Genomic DNA, 15,788 nt, shown 5'->3' on the forward strand with positions numbered 1-15,788 from the left:
ATAGTACAGAAATGGCTATAAATAAGAGGATGAAGTCTAACTCTATTCTTCTGCTACATCCCGAGGAGGGCCGCAGGAGTACACTGAGCATACTACCTGCTTCTTTGCCCCTCAGGCTCCTGGAGACCTTCCGCGTTGTGTACTTCTGCACCAACAACTGTTCCTCAAGAATCATTCTGGCACTGCAACCAGACCACTCAACTGACTAGTTCCATCATGCAGCCTGCCTAAAGAGCTATTTTATTCAAAAGTAGTGGTCTCAGACCACTGTTCAGGAAGGATTCGAAGGTTTTCTAAACTAAAATATGCTTCAGTAGGTAGCTAATAAATTCTAACCTGAATTTATCAATAAGCAGTATTTCTAATACATGCTGGCAAAAGAATAGGCATTCAAATATTTGCTAAATGAATAACCACCACCACACCAGACATACTATAGGACGTCAAAACATATCCCAGGCAAATCAGGGTTATGTTGACCATAAAAGGGAAGCTCCTACAATTTAATTTCCCCTTCTATATATGTGGCAGTGGTTATCAAGGGCAGGTATATATAACAGAAAGTCAGAGTCAGTCTCTCTTCTTTAAATAACTTGATTAATCTAATGGGAGATCAAGGATGATACCTAACTGGCTTCTTGACTGCTTTAAAAGAATCAAAAATACTTAATGCCATGGTATCCCAACTGACAGTCACCTAAACTAAAATTTACACAAGACATAAAGATAATGAAAGAAGAATAAAGAGAATAGGAGAAAGCAAATTCAGTATGAAACAATCATATCTGACCATAGTGAGAAGTACAAAAAGATAGTTTAAGAAAAAGCCTCGTGGCACAAACTCGAAGTACTTTATTTTCAAAGTAAAATTTTACTATATCCTCACCTTAACTATAGCTATCAGTTTATTGTCAACCATTAAAATGCAACTGGTTTTACTTTTAAAGATGGCAGATATAATAATTCAACCTCATGTACAATTAAACAGCATTTACTTTAAAGTATTACATTTCTGTGGTAATTCTTACCTTCTCATAAATTTTAGTGATTTCTTCATTTGGGCTAAATACTAGCTGTAATGCCCCACATCCTGATGCCCAGATGATTTTTTGGATAGCTCTAATTACACAAATATCAGGCATATATCTTGAAGCCTGCAAGACAATGAGTAATTAGAACAGTTGATAAAGCACTGGAACGAAATAATCCCTAGAAAAGCAAAAATGCTTCTCTGTAGAGGAAACAGAAATGGCTATGAAGCAGCACCACTGACTTTAGGTTCCCACATTGCCTTTGTCCCATTATTTCGTTTAACAGCAATACCATGAAGTCTGCTATTATTACCTGGCTCTACACTACTTCCAGAAGAATCTGAAAAAGACTACAGACGTGACCTAACCATTCCACTCCTAGTTTTTCACCCAGGAGAAATAAAAACTTAGGTCCACGCAATCACTTGTACAGAATGTTCACAGGAGCTTTATTCAGAGCTAAGAAAGAGACACAATCCAAATGTCCTTCGCCAAGTATGTGGATAAACACCATGTGGAATATTCATAATGGGACATAATACTCAGCAATAAAAAGGAACGGACTAATGATCCACACCACTCAGATAATGCTCAAAGCCATTACTCTGAGTGAAAGAAGCTAGACATAAAAGAACACAAACTGTAAGATTCCACTTGTGTAAAATTCTAGAAAGTGCAAACTACTATACAGTAAGAAAAGATCAGTGGTTATCTGAGGCCAGAGGAAGAAGTGACTGCAAAGGGGCATATAGAGAGAGGGACAGAGATGTTTTGTGTCTTGACTACAGTGGAGGTGAGACACAAACATGTATTTGTTAGATTGTACTTTAAAAGGGTGCTGCTATTCATTGTATATCATGAATTATGTGTGTTCAGTTGCTCAGTTGTGGCCAACTCTTTGGGACCCCATGGACTGTAGCCAACCAGGCTCCTCTATCCGTGGGATTTCCCAGACAAGAACCCTGGAGTGGGTTGCCATTTCCTCCTCCAGGGGATCTTCCCAGCCTCAGGATCAAACCCACATCTCTTACATCTCTTGCATTTGCAGGTGGATTTCTTTATTATTATTTTTTTACCACTGAGCCACCTGGGAAGCCCCTTATTGTACATAAAGGCGATTAAAACCAAAAAGTACCAATGTTAACATTAGACACAATTCATGTTAAGGGAACTTTATCTAGACTAACTTGGTGATTTGAGTGGGTGGGTCTAGGAAAAGGAAGCCCCAAAATGTGATAAGGGTTATTTCTACATTAACAGAGGGTCAAAAATGAAAGAAATGAACCTTCCGGAATTTGAGAGCCTTACAAGTTTAACACTAACCTCATCAGATATTTGCTGAGCAAGACGAATTGACACATTTCTAAGCATGCATTCAGACGATGGATTGGGAATGCTCTGAAGGGCACTTTGTAGCACCACTGCTTGATCATGAGTCACTTGGTTGACCTGAAAAAAGTCAAACATTTTAATACTATGTACATACCCAGATTCAATCATTTGCCCCTCATTCATCCCCACTCCCCCAGGATGACATGCCCTCTGTAAATATACTGTAGAACCTATGTGGCTTACACAAAGAGTTCTTTGCATTACCAACAATGTGGGCTTTCTCTTTCCCTTGTGCAGCGGAGGGCCACGTATCCCTCTGCAAATCCCTTTTAGATCAATCTGACTTGTGTCTCTACAACTGCATTCAGCATAACTTAGAGAGGTGAATGAGTGATCAACCCACTGACTCATTCCAATTCTATCTAGAAACTCAGTAAAGTACTCCACATGCGTGCTCCTACGCAGACCCTGCTCCCCATTCACCTGGTCATCAAATTCTTCTTAGAAAAGGAGAAAAACTAAGGAATATCAGTAATAGAATAGAAGCATTAATGTGTAAAAGGCACCAGAGCGTCACACTTAAGTTCATAAAGAAAAAATGTTCAAGTCACTAGCCAGGCAATTCTGACTGCTTTACAAGTTCTACCTCCTCTTTATGCTCCAAGTATTTCTACAACAGTATTTAAGACAAGTCTGTTTTACTAATTTTGCCTTTAGTGTCCTGATGACTGTGAGCTCCTTGAGATTAGAAGCTATTATGTACCTTTGTATCCACAGTAGCACATTCTCCGAATAAAAGAGAAAAGTGAAAGAGGGAAACATTTATATTTTGTTTACCTCATTAATAAGCTACTGTGTCAGGGATTACAATAAAAATGTTTTTATCTTAAGAAGAACACCACTGTTTAAAAATCCTAGTAAGTATGCTACTTTTAATACAGAACAATTTAAGACTTAGGCCACTTTTTTTCATTAGCTTTTTAAATGAAAATTTCTAACATATATGACAATGAAGAGAACAGTATTATCCACTGTGCTGCTTTAACAATTATGAACAAAAGGACCAAAATTATCTTAGCTAACCACTCCCTCTCACTTTCCATCCTCTTCCTACCCCAGGATTATTTTGAAGCAAATCCTAAATACTATATAATATCATTTGTAAATGGCAATTATTTTTGAGAAGGTTCTTTCTTTTAAACATAATCATAAGTATCATTATCACACCTATTATGTTATTATCTCAATTACATGTGATTATTATAACATCACATATATAATCAATAGTCTAATCTCCCCAAGACCTAAGCCATTCCTAAAACAGAAAATTTGTATTCCTGAAGCTTATGTCTTCTATTGTTAACTTAGAAAACCATCACTTATGAGGCATGTAAAAGAACTCAAATGCATAATTTTAACTTCTCATAAACAGACATTGAATTCTGGCATGTCTTGAGAACCTTTGCTAAAATGGATTAAGAATGCCATCAAGACGAAAATGAGATCAGAATTGGAGGTTAAGCCTGTTAAGGTAGGGAGAGAGGCTGGCAACAAGGTAAATCAGTTACAGGTGACCCCTGAACAGCATGGGTGTTAAGACAGACATTCCATGCAGTTGAAAATCTGCACATAGCTTTACAGTTGGCCCTGGGTATCTGTGGTTCCAATCAATTTAGGATGGTGTAGTACTGCAGTGCTTATCGAACAATCCATGTATAAGCAGACTCGAGCAGTTCAAACCTGTGTTGTACATGGTCAACTGTACATCTTTTTTATTACCACCTGTGTCTATATGAGGTAGTAAGAGATTCATATGGAGTGTTTCATAGGTTGAAAATAATTGAAAGAGCGACTTCCCTGGTGTCCAGTGGTCAGGACTTTGCCTTTTCACTGTTGAGAGTCCGGGTTCATTCTCTGGTTGGGAAACTAAGATCCCACAAGCTGCTCAGCAAGGCCAAAATAAATAAAATAACTGAAAGACTATCTGGGGTTTCTAGTGGTTCCATACCAATTTTAGGATTATTTGTTCTAGTTCTGTGAAGAACGTCACAAGTATTTTGATAGCAATTGCATTAAATCTGTAGATTGCTTTGGGTATGAACATTTTAACAATATTAATTCTTCCAATCCATGAACACAGCATAACTTTCCATTTCTTCATATCGTATTACAACTTCCTTTTATCAATGTCTTATAATCTTCAGAGTATAGGTCTTTCATTTTCTTGGTTAAATTTATTGCTACATATTTTTTTTTTCATGTGATTCCTTTCTCAATTTCTCTGATAGTTTCTTATTAGCATATAGAAATGCAACAGATTTCTGTATATCAATCTTGTATCTCACAACTTTACTGAATTCACTTATTCTACTATTTTTTTTTTTGGTGGGGCTTTTAAAGTTTTCTAACAATAGTATCATGTGATCTGCAAACAGGGATTCAACAATTCCAGTCCTGGGTATATACTTGAAGAAAATGAAAACCCTAATTTGGACAGACACATGCACCTCAATGTTCATAATAGCATTATTCACAATTACCAAGATACGGAAGGAAGCAACCCAAGTGTCCATCAACAGATGAATGGATAAAGAAGACGTGGGGTGTTCAGCCATAAAAAGAATGAATGTTTGCCATTTGTGACTACATGGGACGATCATGAGGGTATTATGCTAATAGAGTAAGTTAGAGAAAGACAAATACCCTATATTTTTATGTATATGTGGAATCTGAAAGATAAAACAAACAAGTATAGCTAAACAGAAATAGAACCACAGATACAGAGAACAAACTAGTGGTTACCAGAGTGGAAAGGGGTTGGTTGGAGAAGGGCAAAAAAGGTGAAGGGGATAAGAGGTACAAACTACTAGGTATAGAGTGAGTGAGTTATAAGGGTGTAAGGTATAGCACAGGGATATAGCCAATATTTTATAACCACATGAAGTATGATCTATAAAAACATCAAATCACTATGCTGCACACCTGAAACTAACCTAACAGTGTAAGTCAACTACGTGTCGATAAACATTAACTGAAAGTCAACAGGACTTAAGGGGGCTGGGAAGAACTCTCCGCTCAGAGTACAGTCAGTGAAAAGCATTTGTAATTTTAATACAAATATAATTTAATAGAAGGAAACCAATAAAATGAGGCACTACTGGAAAGGAACTGAAAGCACTTTGAATCAACTCTGAACTCTATACTTAAGAGTTGCTAAGAAGTTTAAATTTAAAAACTGCCATCTATTATTATAAAAAGATCTTTTAAAAGTCTGTATTACCGATGCCATCGGATTCACGCCTTCCACACCCGGCTGACAAGCTTCTGCCACGGCTCGAACGTGACCATAGCCAATGGCAGTTAGCAACAGCTTGGCTATTTTAAGAGCATTGAGGTAGGCACCCCTTCGAGTTTCCATATCTGCATTTGGTAAGAAGTTATTTCTGGTTAGCATGCTCAAGACAAGGGGGAGGCCACCACTTTTCAAGAAGTGAAATTGAAAATCAGAGGAATCATCAGCCAGAAGTGCACCAGCAGGCATTAACAAGGCATAGACTACCTGGAAAAAAGAAAAACTGTATTAAAAGATTTAAAAAAGACAACTTATTTGCCTCATCATCATTAGTTTAAAATTTTCCTGTATTTTTAAATTCTTTCAAAAATACTTCACAAGTTTTCCATGTTCTTCACACTATCATATAAAAGGTCAAATTTAAAGAACATGGGATAAATTCAAAAAGTAAAACAAACCTCTGTTAGGTATAGTACTTGTGAGGCTGAAGGACCAAAGAAAAGTGAGTCAAGAGATGGACTAAGGCTGCTGTCTCCAAGTTTGGCATGGTCTAAACAAATAGCTCTTAATTTTTCTATTGTTGTGCTATCTGTAAGAAAAAAAAAGAGACATAGTCTAAAATAAAACATAATTCATGCATTCATATTTCATTTTGGATATTCTAAAGACTACTTTAGTATGGAACAGAAATCAATTGAGTTACAGACTCAAACTTCACAAGACATAACGAGATCTGCATTGATTTAAAACAAAGAAAAAGTCACAATCAACCAGGGCTCTTTTATCACTCAACCCAGGTATGAGGGAAGCAGTCTCCTCCTACTCAGAGATCTGAAATCAACATGTCTTCCTCAGACACTAGAGACTGAAAATGGAGAAGGAAATGGCAACCCTCTCCATTATTTTTGCCTAGGAAATCCTATGGACAGAGCCTGGCAGGCTACAATCCATGGAGTCACAAAGAGTGGGACACGACTGAGTGACTGAGCACACAGCAACGGAGACTAAAAAATACAACACATTTCAAAAGTAGCTGAAAATAACAAAATGAAAGTATGACAAGCTCTTCTCTCCAACTTTTCTAATGTTAGCCTCCATGACACCACACATTAACTGGTTTGTTACAATGCAAGAAACTTGGTGGTACCATTAGAAACTGTACCTTAAAAAGTAAACATTAAAAAAAAAAAAAAGGGAACAGTACCTCAAAGAAAAAATATTTTTGGGATAATATTAAAAGATGCACTTCACTTAAATCACAGTGAAAAGATACCGTAGAAAAAAATCCCATTATTAGCTACCAAACACTCAAACTTACTTCAGAAAGTAGAAGTACTTTAATTTGCAAGGTAAATGCCCTATGATTTAAATACACTTGGATAAATAAGATTTTCTTTTTTCAGTAAAAGCTTTTTTTTTTTGAAAAGTAAAGATAACTGAAGATTACTATAATTTCCATAGGCTAAACTAATTTTTAGTGGCCCAGAAATATCTTATCAAAAAAATTCAAATTAGTGTCGAAATTGTTGGTTTTCCCTATTCTGAAGAGGGAGTAACATGTAACTAAATGAAATATTGTTTTAATAATATAACATTTGTGAATATCTTCTCCTGTCATTAAATATTCACCCTCTACATCATTTTTAAAGATTAAAATGATACTCTAACAATGGGTATTTTAGGTTTTCTCAAAAAACTTTTTTTAGACAATAAAGATCCAAATTATTCTCTACAAAGAAACCAATTCATACACTATATCTGAAAATATCTTGCTTAGTTTTATAAGTATTCTGAGTGAAGGGCAAAGGGAATAGGAGAAAAGAAACACGGGCTATAAGAAAAGGATGCACTGAATTTTAAGTAAATCATTTAATGTTGGATTATAGTTTATTCATTTGAGGGATCTGAACCAAATCACTAGTGGCCATTTCACCTTTAGCATCTATGAACCTAAATAACTTTAGGTCTTCGATTATGTACATGCTCATTTAACAAAATATGGAAAATAAGAGAAAAATTTAAACTGCCCATAATCCTGGATTTTAGTTTATTTCTTTCTAGTCCTTTGAAGAGATACCTAAGCCTAATTAATTACATGATATAGCAGCATGCTATTAAAAAGTCTAGAAAAATGATGAGCAGTAACACATGGGTTAAGAGTACAAAGTTTAGAGCCCAACTGCATGCATTATCTTAGAACTTCCTCTAAGCTGTGTGTCTCTGGCTAAAAGCAGCAGCGGCAGCAGCATCAACAACAACAACAACAAAAATCACCCCGTGCCTCAGTTTCCCCATCTTTAAAATACAAATAAAAATAATAATTCCCTCCATAGGAATGTTGTGAGGTTAAGTAACTTAACAAGTGTGAAGATATTAGTTAGACCAAACTCCTGGGAAAAAGAAAGCTCTGAAGAGGAAAAGCAACTCCTCTGCTGGTAAAGCAATATACATTTTAACTTCTCTGTATCAGGCAAGAACCTGGTTTCCTGATGTGCATGGGTCACAAGAACTTCTGAGGAGTTTACCTACAGAGGACTGTGTAAGTTCTAAGGTTTAACAGCAAATTATAATGGAGGCGCTTGACTTTAGGCAAAGACTCAGAATAAATAGAAGTCAATTACTAGGAAAAAGCTTCTAATTCCACCTTGGTTTTCTTCCTCCTTTTAAAATATGTGCAAGTGTGCACAAACACTAAATGATTCCTCAAATGTTAGAATGTATAACTACTTCCTCTTCTTTGAGCTCCTGCTTCCTTTCTTAAAGAATGTGTTCATGCACGTGCCCATGTGTGTAACAACCACAGTGACAGAGACTAGGTTAACACTTGCTGAATAATGCTTAAATACCAGTCACTAGGCTAGGGTTTTCCATATACGATCTCATTTAATTCATACAATTCTATGAAATCATTATTATTGGTCCAGTAAAACTAAGAAAACTTATGGCTAAGGCCATGGAGTAGCAACTTGAAGAAGCAGGATCTGAACTCAAGTCCATTTGAGTCCAAAGCCTATGATTTGTCTACTGTCATACAACCATTACTGGCATTTTCAAAGCTGGCTATTTCTAATTTAGGTACGATACTTGGATTACATAAAATATGACAAAAGCACCCTCCTAAGTTTTCTGCTTGAGCTGCCTGGCAAGAGCTCCCTCTCACCACCTGGTGGCAGTATGCTCCAACCACAAGATCAGGGATTATGAGATGGCCCTTTCAAATATTAAAGTTGAATTTGCATATATCAAGCAACAACTGTGACTCGAATACTAGGTAAGTAAAATAAATTCTAAGCAATACAACAGATAAAGATCAAATTAAATCAAGTCATTAAGAAAAGCTTTATTTAAGAATCTAATTAACATCTGAATTGATTCTATACCATATAACTGAGGATGGGGTAAGAAAGGTCAACATGGTGTCTACTTTAGAAAAAGGAGACAATGGAAACACAAGACAGTTTTAAAATTTATCTAGGCCAATTACTGAACTGCATTTATCAGCAATAAACTTCACTAAAATGAGAATAAATTAAAATACATGAACTCAGAAAGAATAAAGACACTGAAAGGAGTGGAAAGAACGTTAGAGATGTCGGCAAATTATTGAAGGTGTAGAGGGGATGGAAGATATTAATAGCTGGCTTAGCTGAACCCAAGAAGTGCTTTTTGGGGAGAAAGAAAAAGGGTACCTATAAATTAGCACCCCACCAAATTCTAGGAAAGTTAAGGATATGAAAGCAAAACATACTTAGCAGATACAGACAGAGTGACTGAAGTCTGCAAAAGAAGCAACTTTCTACTCTATCTCCCTCCCCAACAGACTGATAAAGCTGGGAAGCAGATGTCTCACTAATGCAGAGAATAGAGACAAATATGGAATACAGAAAAACTAAAAAGCAGGATTAGTCAGTATGAGTCCATGTTGGTTTTCTGATATAAATGTGTGTGTATTTAAGTGTGTATTACTTCCTCAGATCAAAGAAAAGGCCTAGGTGACAAGAACACCGCAGTAGTTACGAGCACAATTTAGCTGTTGCATTCTGGTTTCTAGCAGAGTACCCTCCCCCTTGCTAAAAGGAGAAATGCCTGATTCTAGGGCTGGAATAGAGAAAGCACTACCATGAACTTTAAATATCTCGTGCCAGAAAGTAAAAAGTACTTGAAAGATGATAAAACTATATCTAAGCTACATCTAAAAAAGCATTGGGTTCATATAAAAACACAGTGCGTACATCCACTGATCGTGACTGGGACAACTGAGTATCAAAATAAATAATGATTGTAATGGCTATTATGGATAAGGTGGTTAGATAGCATCACCGACTCAATGGACATGAACTTGAGCAAACTCTGGGCGACAGTGGAGGACAGGGAAGCCTGGAGCGCCTGCAGTCTATGGGGTCACAGAGAGTCGGATATGACTCAGCAACTGAGCAACAACGTAATGGCTATAACCCGATGGATAAAATAAGAATCTATGAGTAAATAGTGATCACACATTAATTTACAGGGGAGAAGCAAGGCTCTACTCTATCGTTCTTGGAGTTCTTGAATTGTACTTACAACTTTTCTGTAAGGTAGTAAATGTTTCCAAAAAGTTTTTTTAAACTTTTTAAAGTTGTATAGAATTGAATGATCTGGTCCAATTCTCTCCACCGACTCTTATTTTCAGCTCATAACTGTGTAGAACATTAGGTTTTAGACGAAAACATCTATTAGCGCACAAACACTGAAATGTGTTCATGAAAAACAAAATCCTATGGAAAGGATTCCTTGGAGGAAGATCTTAAAATTTTAACACTAGAACATCTGGGGTCAAGAAGTTAACAGAAGAGCTAGAAAAAGTTAAGGATGCCACCACAAAGCTGAACTACTAATCAAATGTGAACTATTATTCAGATTAGTATTGTTTCGGAAACAAACAAACCAAACCACCTCCCATGTACCCCTTCTGAAATAAATGCACGAAGGTGTGCCTCAGAAAGATAACAGAGTCCCTCAAGAAAGGCTCAAGACATAGGAGCTGATGAACATGAATCTACCATAGGAAGGCTGAAGAAAGAAGTCCCAAAATGGTAACTGCAAAACAAACAGCAACCAGATGAGAGGAGGCAAAAGAAAAATTCCAGGACAACAGTGGAGCTGACATATAATACCCATGATAATGGAAAATTATTTTGAGAGATTATTAGAGAATACATGGGAAGACTTAGTGATAGGTGTATAGAAAATCAAGAAAATGAAAAGGGAAAATTAAGCCCTGAAAAAAAAAAGCTGCCATTAATCTAGCAAACTACTTTTCACATACTCTTAAAAACATAAATGCTGAATATGATTTTAAGAAAATATTGGAGGAGGGATTTCCCTACAGGGCCGGTGGTTAAGACTCTGCCCTTTCACTGCAGGGGGCTCGGGTTAGATCAGGGAACTAAGATCCTGCATGTCATGTGGCACAAAAAAAGGAAAAAGGAAAAATGGGAAGAATGTGGAAATAACTTTTCATTTACACAATGGAAAATCAGTAGGTAGGTAGGTAAAACTGACAGTTGCGTGAGGGTATTATTTACAGATAACACACACAGATAATAAAAGCTACAAATTGAAAATGGCTGTTTCCCAGGAATAAAAAAGAAACAATGCTATAGATGACACATGACCCAGAACACAGTCCAAGGGTCAGAAAATGTTTTCTGTCAAGGGCCAGATAGTAAATATTTAAGGCTTTGCAGGCCATATGGTCTCTCCCATAACTGCTGCTATGCTATGACAAAAGCAGTTACAGACAGCATGTACATGAATGAGCAGAGCTTGTACACCAATACCTTTGTTTATGGATATAAAAATTTTAATGTAATATAATTTTCGTAAGTCACAAAATATTCTTTTTGATTCTTTTCTTTAGCAATTAGAACATGTAAAAACCATCCTTAACTCTTGGACTGTTCAAAAAGCAGGCAGTGGGCTGGATTTAGCCAGTGAGCTGAAGTTTGCCAACTCCCATTATTTTCCATCTAGGAACAGAATTTGTTAACAAACCCATTCCTGTCCAACATGTACTTTATCAACACCATAATTATTTACGAAGGAAATTCTTACCTGGTGGCATAAGTTTCATAAGTACTCTTGCTCCATCTCTAAGAGGTGGCATATTTAAGCTGCTACCCAAGTCTGCGACTTGCCAAAGGAAAGAGATGTATCTGGGATTCAGTGACATTATCTAGAATACAAAATACACGGAATGTTATCTGTAAATTACACCTCCACAAAGGAAGAGTCCCCAAATAAATGTGTTTGTTAATCTCCATACTGTTGCTTCTGTCATTTCTATCCTGAAATGGTCGGCCTACACATCTTCTCACCTTTACAAATCCTTCGTAATGTAGACTGAATATATTATCCAAGCCACCTCTAGTACTTTGTGTCTGACAGCTTTTTTACTATTTTGTTAAACTATTCTTATTATTCATACAAGTCAGATTCTGTATAAACAAACGGCTGCCATGCCCCACCAACAGTTAAATTCCTAATCCAACTGATTGAGAGAGCCAACTCTTCTGACACTAGAGCGGCTGGTATTATTAAAATTTTTGTGGGGAGGTAAGGGAGGGAGAAGTTACTTTCTTTAGAAACAAAATTACGTTACTGGCGATCTGAGAAAGACTGTGGGTATTTTCCTACAGAAACAGTTCTGAAGAATTCATTTTTTGTGGCACAAATACAAAATACAGTGCTATTTTTCTCAGTGAACTTACAAATTATAATTGAGTTGTATAATAGGCTAGTTTTATATAAATATAATGGCACTCTATCTATATAAAATGTGGTTTTTAAAATTTCAACCAAGTTACAATCACCTTTCAAAGGATCTATTTGAAAGTTGATGGTTAACAACTATACAGTTATGTACAGTTATTTGATATTTTGCCACAATAAATTTTAAGCTCAAAAAAAAAAAAGAACTATTCTATACACGTTCTTAAATAATCTAGCATAATGCCTTGCATACAATAGTTCAAAACTATCTACTCACCACCCCAGGCAAACAGCTTTCCACTTCTGGATTGGGACCATCACTGTAATGATTACCATGGTTTCCAGGAGACCCAGTTGAGGAATCAGAAGAGCTATCAGGGCTTGAAGGCATATTGGAACTGATCTGTGTAAGTTTGGCTGTAATTAGCTAAAAAATGATATATAAGTTAGTATCAAAGACAAGGAAAAATACACAAAACAGTAGTGATATATACCAATCAAAACAAAAAACTACATGCTATCTTTTCAGAAATATAATTTATAACTATTGTCTAACCTAATCACTTAAATTGTTTTGTTTTTAGAAATCTTTTCCTCTGCTATATTGTAGGTACCATTATGCCTGTCTCAGTGTTACAGTAATTCAAACACCTAATATAGTCGCACATATAACGGATGCTTCATTAATATTTATTGATTGAAATGCTGACTACTAAATTGAGAGTCCCAGGCTTGATTTTCTTGAAAAATTTGGTAATTATAGATACTTACCGACTTATCTTTTAAGTTTAATTGTCCGATCAATTTTCTATCATCTGCAGGATCTATCAGTTCACCACCCACAAAGAGCTCAATTTTTGTATGAGCTACATTGGCTTTGATACGATTGAGAATACATCGTCGTACTGAACCGATTGTATCATTTGTATGAGACCATACATCCAAGTCATCAACCTGTCTGCCTTGGTTTGGAAATCGAACTATAAAAGAGAGATGTTTACCACGGAAAGCTCTGGGGAAATAAAAAAGGGAAAACATCATCGTATTCAGCAGACTTTCAATCTTCTTGCTAAGAAAATAAAGCTAGGAATTTAAAATGGAATATTTTCTTACTAAACAAGGAAAAATGAGTTAAAGACATATTATTTTTGTGTGCTATGCTTAGTTGCTCACTCATGTCCGACTTGCAACCCAATGGACTGTAACGTGCCAGGCTCCTCGGTTCGTGGGGATTCTCTAGGAAAGAATACTGGAGTGGGCTGCCATGCTCTCCTCCAGGGGATCTTCCCAACCCAGGGATCAAACCCAGGTCTCCCATGTTGCATGAGGATTCTTTACCATCTGAGCCACGAGGGAAGCCCATATTATTTTTAGGATCTTAAAAACAAGTATTTACTGCTCCTTTTAATTCCAAATATTATAAGTAATCTTCAAAACCCAACAATCATAGTTGTTACTCTTGTACTTAGTTTGTAGGTATCTAGTTATAAGACATTATAAAAGACATGAGTAATATATCACTTATTTTTATGCTATAAAAGCCCAACTAATACCAAAACTCATCCCCTCAATGATACTTATGTTGGCATATTATTTTCTGCAGGTAAGAAGCAAAAAAATAAAAAACATATTCAAGGAGCAATTTAAATAATTTCATGGTTAAAAATAGAACTCTTAAATACTAATGGCTCATATTCAATAAATATTTCTAAATTATACATATTATTTGAAATTACTAAATGGTAAAACCTTAAGAGAAATATTAATAGACCCAAATATGAGTGAATTAGGTAAGGGAAATTTTAAGAGGCACAAATTCTCAGTTACAAAGTAAGAGTCACGGGACAGGTGGTAACTAGGCTTATCATGGTGATCTGTAATGAAATATTCAACCACTATGTTGTATACCAGGAATTAGCATAGTATTGTAGGTCAATTATACCTCAAAATCAAACAAACTCATAGAAAAAGAGATCAGACTTATGATCAGCAGGCAGAGGGAAGGACAGGGAGTGAGGAATTGAATAAAGGTGATTAAAAGGTACAAACTTCCAGTTATAACTAAGTAGTAGAGATGTAATGTTCAACATGATTAACAAAATGCTGTTATATATGAAAGCTGTTAAGAGAATAAATCCTGACACTTCTTAGCACAAAGGAAGAGTCATTTCTTTTCTTTTCTATCTATATGAGATGATGAATGTTCACTAAACTTATTGCAATAATTTCATGATGTACTAAATTATTATAAACTTATAAAGGCTGTATGTCTATTATATCTCAATAAAATTGGGTGAAAAAAGAAATGTTAGTAATCACTTGAAAATATTTCTTACTGTATTGGCTATCTGTCAAAGCAGCCTATTTTAAGAGTTCTTTCCAATTAACTCTGCAATCAGACTATACTATTATTTTCAAAAGTGGAAACGAATGGTGTCAAAACACCTCAACAGCAAAATATCCCTGGCAATATTTAATGGGCAATAAAATCAATGGCAAAAACAAAAACAAAACACCAAACAAACCCCCCCCAGAATAAAAAGAAACTAGACTTAATTTGAATGCCCTAAACAAAAAGCAACAAAAAACAGATCCAGGAAACAAAACAAAAAAGGTCTACTATTAAAAAAAGATTCTGTAAGATACAAACACTGTTCTTAAGCAAGATGCTAAGAACATTTTTTCAAAAATGAAAAACTTCCTTTCCTTCTTCCCGTACATCATCACTTTAAAATCCAATGGCTAGGAGACTGTCAATTAAGTAGCAGCACAGTAGATCAGTTACAAACCTTGACATAGGCAGAATTGTTCTTTCCTCATGATAATCACTATCACATTCATTTATATATTCCCTTAATACAGTTAATACTCGAACCATTCGAACAGCTTCCTGTCTCGCACAATTAATACTGTCTTTGTCACCATCCAAAACACATAAAGTGTCATAGGAGGCTTTCAAACGATCAAAGCAAGACTGAATGAAGTCTTCATGGATCACCACCTACAAATAATGGGCCAAATACAGACAGTTCAAGCTTTATATAATTAAAGATGGGAACAATTAACTTAAAGGTAGATCTCATTTAACCATAATCATATTTAACAAGAGTTTATACTGATAATAAAACACACTGTGGTTGCCAAAGTGGGGAGAGAGGTTAGGGGAGGGAAGGATTGGGATTAGCAGAAATAAACTATTATATATGGAATAGATAAACAACAAGGCCCTACTGTATAGCACAGTAGCATAGCATATTCAATATCCTGTGATAAACCATAATGGAAAAGAATATGAAAAAGACATATTGTATATATGTATAACTGAGTCACTTTGCTGCACAGCAGAAATTAACAAAACATTGTAAATTAACTACACTTCA

General features: G+C 35.7%; 1 protein-coding gene across 4 annotated transcripts in view; it reads right to left on the reverse strand.

The window, feature by feature from the left end:
* Nucleotides 1–15,788, reverse strand: part of USP9X (ubiquitin specific peptidase 9 X-linked) — a 116,446-nt gene that overhangs the window by 33,468 nt on the left and 67,190 nt on the right. For all 4 annotated transcript variants that reach the window (XM_061410410.1, XM_061410408.1, XM_061410409.1 and 1 more), the window contains exons 18-25: nucleotides 15,198–15,409; nucleotides 13,180–13,420; nucleotides 12,686–12,835; nucleotides 11,752–11,872; nucleotides 6,114–6,244; nucleotides 5,644–5,922; nucleotides 2,355–2,480; nucleotides 1,029–1,154 (exon numbers count right to left, since the gene is read on the reverse strand). In XM_061410410.1, the coding sequence (XP_061266394.1) occupies nucleotides 1,029–1,154; nucleotides 2,355–2,480; nucleotides 5,644–5,922; nucleotides 6,114–6,244; nucleotides 11,752–11,872; nucleotides 12,686–12,835; nucleotides 13,180–13,420; nucleotides 15,198–15,409 (1,386 nt within the window). The remainder of the gene's footprint in view (nucleotides 1–1,028; nucleotides 1,155–2,354; nucleotides 2,481–5,643; nucleotides 5,923–6,113; nucleotides 6,245–11,751; nucleotides 11,873–12,685; nucleotides 12,836–13,179; nucleotides 13,421–15,197; nucleotides 15,410–15,788) is intronic.

Source organism: Bos javanicus, chromosome X (genome assembly GCF_032452875.1).
Source record: "Bos javanicus breed banteng chromosome X, ARS-OSU_banteng_1.0, whole genome shotgun sequence".
Taxonomy (NCBI): domain Eukaryota; kingdom Metazoa; phylum Chordata; class Mammalia; order Artiodactyla; family Bovidae; genus Bos; species Bos javanicus.